Here is a 14,105-nt window from a genome sequence, read left to right as displayed (position 1 = left end):
GTGGCACAGCGGCAAGGAAAAACTCCCAAGAAGAAAGGAAGAAACCTGGAGAGGAACCAAAAAGCTAAACATTCACTGCACCGGTAACTTTAGGAATACAGTACAGCCAGTGAAAATAGATCAGTCTTTAATTGGACCGACTCTGTCTAACGTTGTTAACAGCATGTGCAGCTTGGGGTTATGTCAACAGGAGCTGAGTTTATCCACATATTCCAGGTAAACTTTAACCTGGTGGGGCTTTTCTAGCCTGTTACTGCCCCTGTATAAAATAACAATCACTCTCTCATAATACCGTTCTCACTCTCTCTGACAATATAGATAAGTGACAGACAGGACTCTTGCTCTATTAAATTCAGAGGCTTGCAGGTGTAGGCTATGGCCACGCCCCAAATGCCACCTTTAAACGTAGTGCACTATGTAGGGCGTGAGGTGCTATTTGGTGACGTTTCTCTGTGGGTCATGGTTATTGAGTAAACAACTTAAGTTGTGCAATTATTTACCTAAACCGTGAAGCTGTTTCAGCTTGCAGATAAATCACAGCTCTGCTTTCCGTTTCTCAGACTCCTCTCACCTTGGCATTTTCTCCCCTTGCAGGTAGACTAATATTGACTTTAGAGTGGCCTATCAACATCTGTGGAAGTTAATCGGCATCACTGCATCCAGTCTGCCTGTTTGTATCGTATTTTGTTCTCGAAAGGGATTCTATAGTAGAGCCTATCTCTCATTTTCTCAGGCACGTTCAATTCGTAGCAGATTCATCTTTAGCGAGTCGCGACAGAGAGATCGGGGTGAGGTATTGCGGTAACTGCGACTGCCTCCACTCTGCGGGCGAGTAGAGGTGGATAAAGTGAAAGGAGGAGCCGTGCACCTGTTAGACCAGTTAGGGACACATGACTGCAGAAGAATTTGCCTGAGTTGGTGTCCTTTGTCGAGATACAAGACGGGAAGGATGTCGGAGCCAGCGACGAATCCTGCGGTGACAGCATTCCCAGCGCCGACGATATCTTTGCCATTGGGACTACAAATATTGAGGACGTACTCCGGTGCTCTGATCTGCTTGGAAATTGTGAGTGTCGCATCTCTATTTCTGACTACGAGTTTTGTGAGCAAATACATCACCGGTGGTCAGATAGATTCTGGTTACACCCTTGCTTGAAGTAGGCCTAATTGGGGAAACTGCAGTCTAATCGATAGTCTCTATTAATTCTGCTTAATTCATTTTGTTCATTTGAGTTTTAGGATTAGTTTTTTCATCGCAGAGGTAGTTAGTTATGTATAACACTATCAGAGGGGCAGGTAGCAGCATAGTAATGGGAGTTCAGTCATCACTGTACTTCGGCTGTGTTTTACTAACGGCATATGGGCGACTCCCTATTGTACAATCTGATAGTTTATTAGTGATCGAAGCAGAACAACTGTGTAGTAGTGATAGGAGCAGAACATACTGTGTAGTAGTGATAGAAGCAGAACATACTGTGTAGTAGTGATAGGAGCAGAACATACTGTGTAGTAGTGATAGGAGCAGAACATACTGTGTAGTAGTGATAGAAGCAGAACATACTGTGTAGTAGTGATAGAAGCAGAACATACTGTGTAGTAGTGATAGGAGCAGAACTTACTGTGTAGTAGTGATAGGAGCAGAACATACTGTGTAGTAGTGATAGGAGCAGAACATACTGTGTAGTAGTGATAGAAGCAGAACATACTGTGTAGTAGTGATAGGAGCAGAACATACTGTGTAGTAGTGATAGGAGCAGAACATACTGTGTAGTAGTTACTGTGCAGTAGTGATAGGAGCAGAACATACTGTGCAGTAGTGATAGGAGCAGAACATACTGTGCAGTAGTGATAGGAGCAGAACATACTGTGCAGTAGTGATAGGAGCAGAACATACTGTGCAGTAGTGATAGGAGCAGAACATACTGTGCAGTAGTGATAGGAGCAGAACATACTGTGCAGTAGTGATAGGAGCAGAACATACTGTGCAGTAGTGATAGGAGCAGAACATACTGTGCAGTAGTGATAGGAGCAGAACATACTGTGCAGTAGTGATAGGAGCAGAACATACTGTGCAGTAGTGATAGGAGCAGAACATACTGTGCAGTAGTGATAGGAGCAGAACATACTGTGTAGTAGTGATAGGAGCAGAACATACTGTGTAGTAGTGATAGGAGCAGAACATACTGTGTAGTAGTGATAGGAGCAGAACATACTGTGTAGTAGTGATAGGAGCAGAACATACTGTGTAGTAGTGATAGGAGCAGAACATACTGTGTAGTAGTGATAGGAGCAGAACATACTGTGTAGTAGTGATAGGAGCAGAACATACTGTGTAGTAGTGATAGGAGCAGAACATACTGTGTAGTAGTGATAGGAGCAGAACATACTGTACATGTTGTCATTGTGAAGTGAACGACAAAGTAGATACAACTGTTCTCCAGCTAAATAGTACAGCAGTGTGTTACTAGGACGATAAATAATCTGTATTCAGTCTAATTACAGCCTGCTCCTTTTAGGCCTATAAATAATCTGTGTTCAGTCTAATTACAGCCTGCTCCTTTTAGGCCTATAAATAATCTGTGTTCAGTCTAATTACAGCCTGCTCCTTTTAGGACGATAAATAATCTGTATTCAGTCTAATTACAGCCTGCTCCTTTTAGGCCTATAAATAATCTGTGTTCAGTTCACTAACAGCCTGCTCCTTTTAGGCCTATAAATAATCTGTATTCAGTCTAATAACAGCCTGCTCCTTTTAGGCCTATAAATAATCTGTGTTCAGTCTAATAACACCCTGCTCCTTTTAGGCCTATAAATAATCTGTATTCAGTCTAATAACATCCTGCTCCTTTTAGGCCTATAAATAATCTGTATTCAGTCTAATAACATCCTGCTCCTTTTAGGCCTATAAATAATCTGTATTCAGTCTAATAACACCCTGCTCCTTTTAGGCCTATAAATAATCTGTATTCAGTCTAATAACATCCTGCTCCTTTTAGGCCTATAAATAATCTGTATTCAGTCTAATAACATCCTGCTCCTTTTAGGCCTATAAATAATCTGTATTCAGTCTAATAACATCCTGCTCCTTTTAGGCCTATAAATAATCTGTATTCAGTCTAATAACATCCTGCTCCTTTTAGGCCTATAAATAATCTGTATTCAGTCTAATAACATCCTGCTCCTTTTAGGCCTATAAATAATCTGTATTCAGTCTAATAACAGCCTGCTCCTTTTAGGCCTATAAATAATCTGTATTCAGTCTAATAACATCCTGCTCCTTTTAGGCCTATAAATAATCTGTATTCAGTCTAATAACAGCCTGCTCCTTTTAGGCCTATAAATAATCTGTATTCAGTCTAATAACATCCTGCTCCTTTTAGGCCTATAAATAATCTGTATTCAGTCTAATAACATCCTGCTCCTTTTAGGCCTATAAATAATCTGTATTCAGTCTAATAACATCCTGCTCCTTTTAGGCCTATAAATAATCTGTATTCAGTCTAATAACAGCCTGCTCCTTTTAGGCCTATAAATAATCTGTATTCAGTCTAATAACAGCCTGCTCCTTTTAGGCCTATAAATAATCTGTATTCAGTCTAATAACAGCCTGCTCCTTTTAGGCCTATAAATAATCTGTATTCAGTCTAATAACATCCTGCTCCTTTTAGGCCTATAAATAATCTGTATTCAGTCTAATAACATCCTGCTCCTTTTAGGCCTATAAATAATCTGTGTTCAGTTCACTAACAGCCTGCTCCTTTTAGGCCTATAAATAATCTGTATTCAGTCTAATAACATCCTGCTCCTTTTAGGCCTATAAATAATCTGTGTTCAGTCTAATTACAGCCTGCTCCTTTTAGGCCTATAAATAATCTGTATTCAGTCTAATAACAGCCTGCTCCTTTTAGGCCTATAAATAATCTGTATTCAGTCTAATAACATCCTGCTCCTTTTAGGCCTATAAATAATCTGTATTCAGTCTAATAACAGCCTGCTCCTTTTAGGCCTATAAATAATCTGTGTTCAGTCTAATAACATCCTGCTCCTTTTAGGCCTATAAATAATCTGTGTTCAGTCTAATAACATCCTGCTCCTTTTAGGCCTATAAATAATCTGTATTCAGTCTAATAACATCCTGCTCCTTTTAGGCCTATAAATAATCTGTATTCAGTCTAATAACAGCCTGCTCCTTTTAGGCCTATAAATAATCTGTATTCAGTCTAATAACATCCTGCTCCTTTTAGGCCTATAAATAATCTGTGTTCAGTCTAATAACATCCTGCTCCTTTTAGGCCTATAAATAATCTGTATTCAGTCTAATAACAGCCTGCTCCTTTTAGGCCTATAAATAATCTGTATTCAGTCCAATAACATCCTGCTCCTTTTAGGCCTATAAATAATCTGTATTCAGTCTAATAACATCCTGCTCCTTTTAGGCCTATAAATAATCTGTGTTCAGTCTAATTACATCCTGCTCCTTTTAGGCCTATAAATAATCTGTATTCAGTCTAATAACATCCTGCTCCTTTTAGGCCTATAAATAATCTGTATTCAGTCTAATAACATCCTGCTCCTTTTAGGCCTATAAATAATCTGTATTCAGTCTAATAACATCCTGCTCCTTTTAGGCCTATAAATAATCTGTGTTCAGTCTAATAACATCCTGCTCCTTTTAGGCCTATAAATAATCTGTATTCAGTCTAATAACATCCTGCTCCTTTTAGGCCTATAAATAATCTGTGTTCAGTTCACTAACAGCCTGCTCCTTTTAGGCCTATAAATAATCTGTGTTCAGTCTAATAACAGCCTGCTCCTTTTAGGACGATAAATAATCTGTATTCAGTCTAATAACAGCCTGCTCCTTTTAGGCCTATAAATAATCTGTATTCAGTCTAATAACATCCTGCTCCTTTTAGGCCTATAAATAATCTGTGTTCAGTCTAATTACATCCTGCTCCTTTTAGGCCTATAAATAATCTGTATTCAGTCTAATAACAGCCTGCTCCTTTTAGGCCTATAAATAATCTGTATTCAGTCTAATAACATCCTGCTCCTTTTAGGCCTATAAATAATCTGTATTCAGTCCAATAACATCCTGCTCCTTTTAGGCCTATAAATAATCTGTATTCAGTCTAATAACATCCTGCTCCTTTTAGGCCTATAAATAATCTGTGTTCAGTCTAATAACATCCTGCTCCTTTTAGGCCTATAAATAATCTGTATTCAGTCTAATAACATCCTGCTCCTTTTAGGCCTATAAATAATCTGTGTTCAGTCTAATTACATCCTGCTCCTTTTAGGCCTATAAATAATCTGTATTCAGTCTAATAACAGCCTGCTCCTTTTAGGCCTATAAATAATCTGTATTCAGTCTAATAACATCCTGCTCCTTTTAGGCCTATAAATAATCTGTATTCAGTCCAATAACATCCTGCTCCTTTTAGGCCTATAAATAATCTGTGTTCAGTTCACTAACAGCCTGCTCCTTTTAGGCCTATAAATAATCTGTGTTCAGTCTAATAACATCCTGCTCCTTTTAGGCCTATAAATAATCTGTGTTCAGTCTAATTACATCCTGCTCCTTTTAGGCCTATAAATAATCTGTATTCAGTCTAATAACAGCCTGCTCCTTTTAGGCCTATAAATAATCTGTATTCAGTCTAATAACATCCTGCTCCTTTTAGGCCTATAAATAATCTGTATTCAGTCCAATAACATCCTGCTCCTTTTAGGCCTATAAATAATCTGTATTCAGTCTAATAACATCCTGCTCCTTTTAGGCCTATAAATAATCTGTGTTCAGTCTAATAACATCCTGCTCCTTTTAGGCCTATAAATAATCTGTATTCAGTCTAATAACATCCTGCTCCTTTTAGGCCTATAAATAATCTGTATTCAGTCTAATAACAGCCTGCTCCTTTTAGGCCTATAAATAATCTGTATTCAGTCTAATAACATCCTGCTCCTTTTAGGCCTATAAATAATCTGTGTTCAGTCTAATTACATCCTGCTCCTTTTAGGCCTATAAATAATCTGTATTCAGTTCAATTACAGCCTGCTCCTTTTAGGCCTATAAATAATCTGTGTTAAATTCACTAACAGCCTGCTCCTTTTAGGCCTATAAATAATCTGTGTTCAGTTTAAAAACAGCCTGCTCCTTTTAGGCCTATAAATAATCTGTGTTCAGTTCACTAACAGCCTGCTCCTTTTAGGCCTATAAATAATCTGTGTTCAGTTCACTAACAGCCTGCTCCTTTTAGGCCTATAAATAATCTGTGTTCAATTCACTAACAGCCTGCTCCTTTTAGGCCTATATATAATCTGTGTTCAGTTCAATAACAGCCTGCTCCTTTTCACAAATGGAAATCGTACCCTGTTGTCAGGCCTAGGATGCATTTTAAATAAACGGACATTCATGTCATGATCAGATCTCACAGTCTGGTCAAACAGTCTCGATATTCCTAAAGCATTTATTATGTCACAAATATCAAATCAGTCTTGACGTATGATGACTTGTCTAACAAATCTTCTCTATTCTGTTCTTCTAGATATTTGGAGGGCTAGTATGGATCCTGGTGGCCTCCTCCAACGTGCCCGTGCCCATGCTACAGGGCTGGGTGATGTTTGTCTCTGTCAGCACGTTCTTCTGTTCCAGCGTGTACCTCCTCCTCTTCCTCCTGGGATTGGCTGACAGGATCAACACCGACTGGAACCTGATGGTGAGTCTGATAGTGACGAGGCTTTTTACCCAAGGAACAGGTCACGAAAAACAAGTCATTCTTGGTAAACAGGTTGGGAGCACTGAAGAACCAGCAGAGGGACAGGTCTTCTTACCGGCAGGTATACACAGGTATACTGACGTCACATGACATCTTCATCAGAGGTAGAGTCTTCCTGGTCTGTTTGGTTTGTCACTTCAGGTCTGTTTGGTTTGTCACTTCAGGGCTGTCCAACTCCAGTCTTCCTGGTGGTCTGTTTGGTTTATATGTCTTCAGGGCTGTCCAACTCCAGTCTTCCTGGTCTGTTTGGTTTGTCATATCTTCAGGGCTGTCCAACTCCAGTCTTCCTGGTCTGTTTGGTTTATATCTTCAGGGCTGTCCAACTCCAGTCTTCCTGGTCTGTTTGGTTTATATCTTCAGGGCTGTCCAACTCCAGTCTTCCTGGTCTGTTTGGTTTGTCACTTCAGGGCTGTCTAGCTCCAGTCTTCCCGGTCTGTTTGGTTTGTCACTTCAGGGCTGTCCAACTCCAGTCTTCCTGGTCTGTTTGGTTTATCACTTCAGGGCTGTCTAGCTCCGGTCTGTTTGGTTTGTCACTTCAGGGCTGTCCATCACTTCAGTCACTTCAGGGCTGTCCAACTCCAGTCTTCCTGGTCTGTTTGGTTTATCACTTCAGGGCTGTCCAACTCCAGTCTTCCTGGTCTGTTTGGTTTGTCACTTCAGGGCTGTCCAACTTCAGTCTTCCTGGTCTGTTTGGTTTGTCACTTCAGGGCTGTCCAACTTCAGTCTTCCTGGTCTGTTTGGTTTGTCACTTCAGGGCTGTCCAACTCCAGTCTTCCTGGTCTGTTTGGTTTGTCACTTCAGGGCTGTCCAACTCCAGTCTTCCTGGTCTGTTTGGTTTGTCACTTCAGGGCTGTCCAACTCCAGTCTTCCCGGTCTGTTTGGTTTGTCACTTCAGGGCTGTCCAACTCCAGTCCGGGAGAGCTACTGGTTGGTGCAGGGTTTAGTTCCACCTCGGCACTAAACACAATTCAAATGATAAACAAATAGTAGTCTTCAGTCTGGACATTTGCTATTTGAATCCGATGAATTTGGAGATCACCCTGCAAATCAAACACAATATCTTTAGAATAGTCAGGAGACATGTTCTTCAGGAGCCTCATTCAAATGCTGCCGACTCCATAGCAGTTCCCCTAAACTCCTGAAAGGATGTTCCATTCAGTATCATGTCACTGCAGATGTAGAACAATCCTGCTCTTTGATAGTCCTAATTACAGTACAGAGGATGTCTTTCCCAGACAGGTGTGTGTGTGTGTGTGTGTGTGTAATGACACACCGAGTGAAACACTGCACCACACCTGTTGAGTATGATCTCATCACAACTTTAGTCATGAGGGTGCCTCTACACATGCAGGTATCAAAACTGACCAGAAACACTGAAACATTACAGAGAGCTTGATCTACTAGTCTGTCAAGAAACTTAAAGCCCTGTAACAGGGCAGAGCCTAGTGCACATTATAATGGCAAGAACACACTGCATGTGCTGGGTGAGAAATAATGTAAAAGCGTCTGTCATTTTAATTTGTTGAAAAACAACGGTCCCTAGGCAGGCAGACGGGCAGACCCAGTCAGTGTTGTGCCAATCAGTCCTCACACTGGCCCTGATCCCAGCTCTGCTGCTACTGGCCCTGATCCCAGCTCTGCTGCTTACTGGCCCTGATCCCAGCTCTGCTGCTTACTGGCCCTGATCTGCTGCTGCTGGCCTTGATCCCAGCTCTGCTGCTGCTGGCCTTGATCCCAGCTCTGCTGCTGCTGGCCTTGATCCCAGCTCTGCTGCTGCTGGCCTTGATCCCAGCTCTGCTGCTGCTGGCCTTGATCCCAGCTCTGCTGCTGCTGGCCCTCATCCCAGCTCTGCTGCTACTGGCCCTCATCCCAGCTCTGCTGCTACTGGCCCTGATCCCAGCTCTGCTGCCACTGGCCCTGATCCCAGCTTTGCTGCCACTGGCCCTGATCCCAGCTCTGCTGCCACTGGCCCTGATCCCAGCTCTGCTGCCACTGGCCCCGATCCCAGCTCTGCTGCTACTGGCCCCGATCCCAGCTCTGCTGCTACTGGCCCCGATCCCAGCTCTGCTGCTACTGGCCCCGATCCCAGCTCTGTGCTACTGGCCCCGATCCCAGCTCTGCTGCTACTGGCCCCGATCCCAGCTCTGCTGCTACTGGCCCCGATCCCAGCTCTGCTGCTACTGGCCCCGATCCCAGCTCTGCTGCTACTGGCCCCGATCCCAGCTCTGCTGCTACTGGCCCTGATCCCAGCTCTGCTGCTACTGGCCCCGATCCCAGCTCTGCTGCTACTGTGCCTAATGTGGAAAAAGCATTGAGGACACATGTATTAACACTTTCATATATTAATTGTATTTCTGCCATTTAGCAGACGCTTTTATTCAAAATGACTTTGCCACACTTACACATGAACTAATAACTAACATGAAGTACTAATGACTGACTGCACTAGAGGTTGACTTGAAGGGTACTGCCTACACTACTAGCTACAGTACAGTACTGACATAGGTTGCGTCCCAAATGACAGTAGTAGTGCACTATATAGGGAATAGAGTACCATTTGGGACCTATCCACAGACAGCCCTCAGACCCACCAGGCTCCAGTTCTTCTCCTAAATGTAGTCGTGTGTGTGTATATGTGTGTGTGTGTTGTCATCTCATAGACAATGAGAAAACAAAGCTTGTGACACAGCTACTGAGAGAATAGTGAGCTCACACCAGACAATGGCCAGTCTGTGGGCCCTGAGTCCCCATTGTCAACAGAAGGGAGTCTGTGGCTACCTACGAAATTGCACCCTTATTCATAAGGCTCAGGTCAAACGTAGGTCAAAGATAGTGCACTATATAGGTAGTAGGGTGCCATTTGGGAAGCAGCTGGTCTCTTACTGTAATCCCCTATCTCTCTGGGAGGCAGCTGGTCTCTTACTGTAACCCCCTCTCTCTCTGGGAGGCAGCTGGTCTCTTACTGTAACCCCCTATCTCTCTGGGAGGAGGCCGGTCTCTTACTGTAATCCCCTATCTCTCTGGGAGGCAGCTGGTCTCTTACTGTAACCCCCTATCTCTCTGGGAGACGGCCAGTCTCTGACTGTAACCTCCTATCTCTCTGGGAGGAGGCCGGTCTCTGACTGTAACCCCCTATCTCTCTGGGAGACGGCCGGTCTCTGACTGTAACCCCCTATCTCTCTGGGAGACGGCCGGTCTCTGACTGTAACCTCCTATCTCTCTGGGAGACGGCCGGTCTCTGACTGTAACCTCCTATCTCTCTGGGAGACGGCCGGTCTCTGACTGTAACCTCCTATCTCTCTGGGAGACGGCCGGTCTCTGACTGTAACCCCCTATCTCTCTGGGAGACGGCCGGTCTCTGACTGTAACCCCCAATCTCTCTGGGAGACGGCCGGTCTCTGACTGTAACCCCCTATCTCTCTGGGAGACGGCCGGTCTCTGACTGTAACCTCCTATCTCTCTGGGAGACGGCCGGTCTCTGACTGTAACCTCCTATCTCTCTGGGAGACGGCCGGTCTCTGACTAACCTCCTATCTCTCTGGGAGACGGCCGGTCTCTGACTGTAACCTCCTATCACACGTGATTTTTCTCAATACATTCAATGAGACCTGACTACTCTCAATCCATATTATAACCCTGTCTTTCCATCTTCATTGCAGGATGTGCTGTACCACTTCACAGCACTGCTGTTCTACTTCAGTGCCTTGGTGCTGGAGGCTGCTGTTACGGCTGCCAGAGGTGTCATCAGTAGTACCAACAGCTCCATACCAGGATGTGTAACTGCCCCTAGTGGAAATATACTCACCTTCCTGGACAACAGACAATACAGTATTAACGTGGCAGCTACGGTCAGTGTACACTAACACACAACGTCAAGGCTATCTGTAATGCAAATGGTGGTTCACTGATCAGACCAGGCTTTTAATTCAAATTCTTCATACTGTACGTGCCTGTTTGAGTTTGCCTGGGTTGATAAACCAATAGAACATTCCCAGAACTGCAAACCCTGCCCATCTGGTTGTCACTAGTTACCAAAGTCAAAGTTGTTTACATCGTAAAAATACATGAAAAGAAAATGTATCTTTTTGATCTTAATTTAAGGTTTAAATCAGATTTTAAGAAGATAAACTGTAGAAATTGGTGTGGTTTATCCATAATTATGACATAATTATGACTAACTAATGACAACCTACTGGATCTGGCACTCCAGGCAGACAAGCAAACGATCAGTTATTGGAATCGATTCTTCCAGTGTTATAAACCCAGAGGTCTGTTACTACTATAACATGTTATTATAAACCCAGAGGTCTGTTACTACTATAACATGTTATTATAAACCCAGAGGTCTGTTACTACTATAACATGTTATTAGTGTTACTGGTATTATAAACCCAGAGGTTGTTACTGGGTATTATAAACCCAGAGGTCTGTTACTACTATAACATGTTATTATAAACCCAGAGGTCTGTTACTACTATAACATGTTATTATAAACCCAGAGGTCTGTTACTACTATAACATGTTATTAGTGTTCTGGTATTATAAACCCAGAGGTCTGTTACTACTATAACATGGTATTATAAACCCAGAGGTCTGTTACTACTATAACATGTTATTATAAACCCAGAGGTCTGTTACTACTATAACATGTTATTATAAACCCAGAGGTCTGTTACTACTATAACATGATATTATAAACCCAGAGGTCTGTTACTACTATAACATGTTATTATAAACCCAGAGGTCTGTTACTACTATAACATGTTATTATAAACCCAGAGGTCTGTTACTACTATAACATGTTATTATAAACCCAGAGGTCTGTTACTACTATAACATGTTATTATAAACCCAGAGGTCTGTTACTACTATAACATGTTATTATAAACCCAGAGGTCTGTTACTACTATAACATGTTATTAGTGTTATAAACCCAGAGGTCTGTTACTACTATAAAATGATATTATAAACCCAGAGGTCTGTTACTACTATAACATGGTATTATAACCCCAGAGGTCTGTTACTACTATAACATGTTATTAGTGTTATAAACCCAGAGGTCTGTTACTACTATAACATGATATTATAAACCCAGAGGTCTGTTACTACTATAACATGGTATTATAAACCCAGAGGTCTGTTACTACTATAACATGTTATTAGTGTTATAAACCCAGAGGTCTGTTACTACTATAACATGTTATTAGTGTTATAAACCCAGAGGTCTGTTACTACTATAACATGGTATTATAAACCCAGAGGTCTGTTACTACTATAACATGTTATTATTGTTCTGGTATTATAAACCCAGAGGTCTGTTACTACTATAACATGTTATTATAAACCCAGAGGTCTGTTACTACTATAACATGTTATTATAAACCCAGAGGTCTGTTACTACTATAACATGGTATTATAACCCCAGAGGTCTGTTACTACTATAACATGTTATTAGTGTTATACACCCAGAGGTCTGTTACTACTATAACATGTTATTATAAACCCAGAGGTCTGTTACTACTATAACATGTTATTATAAACCCAGAGGTCTGTTACTACTATAACATGGTATTATAAACCCAGAGGTCTGTTACTACTATAACATGTTATTATTGTTCTGGTATTATAAACCCAGAGGTCTGTTACTACTATAACATGTTATTATTGTTCTGGTATTATAAACCCAGAGGTCTGTTACTACTATAACATGGTATTATAAACCCAGAGGTCTGTTACTACTATAACATGTTATTATTGTTCTGGTATTATAAACCCAGAGGTCTGTTACTACTATAACATGTTATTATAAACCCAGAGGTCTGTTACTACTATAACATGTTATTATAAACCCAGAGGTCTGTTACTACTATAACATGTTATTATAAACCCAGAGGTCTGTTACTACTATAACACAGGGATGTTTGTAGAGCCTTGGTGAGGTCGTATATCAGTGTTCTACTGTTGCCAGTGAACGGATGTTGTGCTTCGTCCTGACTGCCGTGTCCATTTCTGTATTGGTAGCTCCTGTACTGCACACAGCTATTTTCACACCGGTTCGTTACCAAGGAGACCAAACACAAAAGCTCTGTAGTAAACTCCTAATCGAAGTCAATGTTGTTCAGTAAATTGAGCTGTAAGGCCTTTGCATTCCATGAGTTAATGTTTGGCCGTTGTTCTATCGACTCTATACTAGTAGTTTGTTCAGTGATGGTGCTGTACTATATAGCTGCTGCTATTACATTAGGTGTCATTGCTCAAGGCTTTCTGTGAGTTAGCCTAACCTTTTTGTTGTTGTTGTTGTCCTGGTTCTCCTCTAGATATTTGCCTTCGTGGTGACACTCTGCTACGCCTGCAGCATGTTCATGGGCTTCAGGAGGTGGCAGATGTGACACGGAAGAAAGAAAACGCACCATGTACAGTTCAAACTCCTACCGTGCCGTCAAGACATTGTCACGTTGTCTGTTTATTACATGTGTATAACAACATTATTATTTTTTTAAAGAGAACGAATGTATCGTGATATTTGCATCAAGTTTATATTTGTTGCTATGAGATCAAGACAGAACTCTTTGTTGTATCTGTCATGTAATAACAGCACACCAGGCGTTATGGCTAAGCTACCAGATGTTGTAGTTCACATGTTAGTGCTTGGTTTCTGAGGCCCGGTATGTTTAGTTGTGTGATCAATAGTGTAGATTTTATTTATTAGTATTTGATTCCCTGTAAAATGAATTAAACTCTGGATCAGAAGAGACCTATAACTGATTAAATAACAATAATGTGACAGTTATATTTTCCCCTTGTAGAATGTCTAACTTTTTTAGAGTAACATGGAAAACTATGTGAAACATACCACATAGGACAATTATCATCATAATCACTTAATGACATTGTGTGAATATCTACTGGAATATATTGAGTATATTCTGTGATTTCTGAAATGCATTTTTACAAATAAATAACTTTTCTTATCTTGTCGATACAACTTGTATTTTTATATTTGGCTAGTTTTGCAGGGCTTCACCAGAAGGGGGAGCTATTCTCACAAAGACTGTTTTTAGCGGGGAGAGTTATTGGCTCATCAGCCCTGCTGCTGGTTATTCAGGAGCCAGTTCAAGTGTCCTGGAGGTGGTTGAACCAGATGCCTTTGTTGTCAGTTGAAGGGAAAGGAACTTTGCCGCTACCTCTCTCTTCAACCAAGGTGAATGAACTGAGGAGGAGTCTGAAGGGAAAAGGAGATTCCTCTTGGAGGACAGTGTCGGTTGATGAAAGTGCTTCGGGCCTTTAGACTTCATCAGGGTTTTTGGTGTCAGTTGATGAATATCT

At 41.6% G+C, this 14,105-nt stretch overlaps 1 protein-coding gene across 1 annotated transcript; it reads left to right on the top strand.

Moving 5' to 3' along the window:
* The first annotated feature begins 293 nt into the window (after positions 1-293).
* On the top strand, positions 294-13,759 carry LOC139419347 (protein MAL2-like). Its single transcript, XM_071169290.1, has 4 exons — positions 294-1,066; positions 6,549-6,719; positions 10,439-10,627; positions 13,097-13,759. Exons 1-4 carry the CDS (start codon positions 950-952, stop codon positions 13,166-13,168), a joined length of 549 nt encoding a protein of 182 aa, XP_071025391.1. The 5' UTR covers positions 294-949; the 3' UTR covers positions 13,169-13,759.
* The last annotated feature ends 346 nt before the right edge of the window (positions 13,760-14,105 follow it).

Source organism: Oncorhynchus clarkii, chromosome 2 (assembly GCF_045791955.1).
Source record: "Oncorhynchus clarkii lewisi isolate Uvic-CL-2024 chromosome 2, UVic_Ocla_1.0, whole genome shotgun sequence".
In the NCBI taxonomy this organism is placed as follows: Eukaryota; Metazoa; Chordata; class Actinopteri; order Salmoniformes; family Salmonidae; genus Oncorhynchus; species Oncorhynchus clarkii.
Note: the sequence above shows the minus strand (reverse complement) of the source record. Positions and strands in the feature narration are given on the sequence as shown.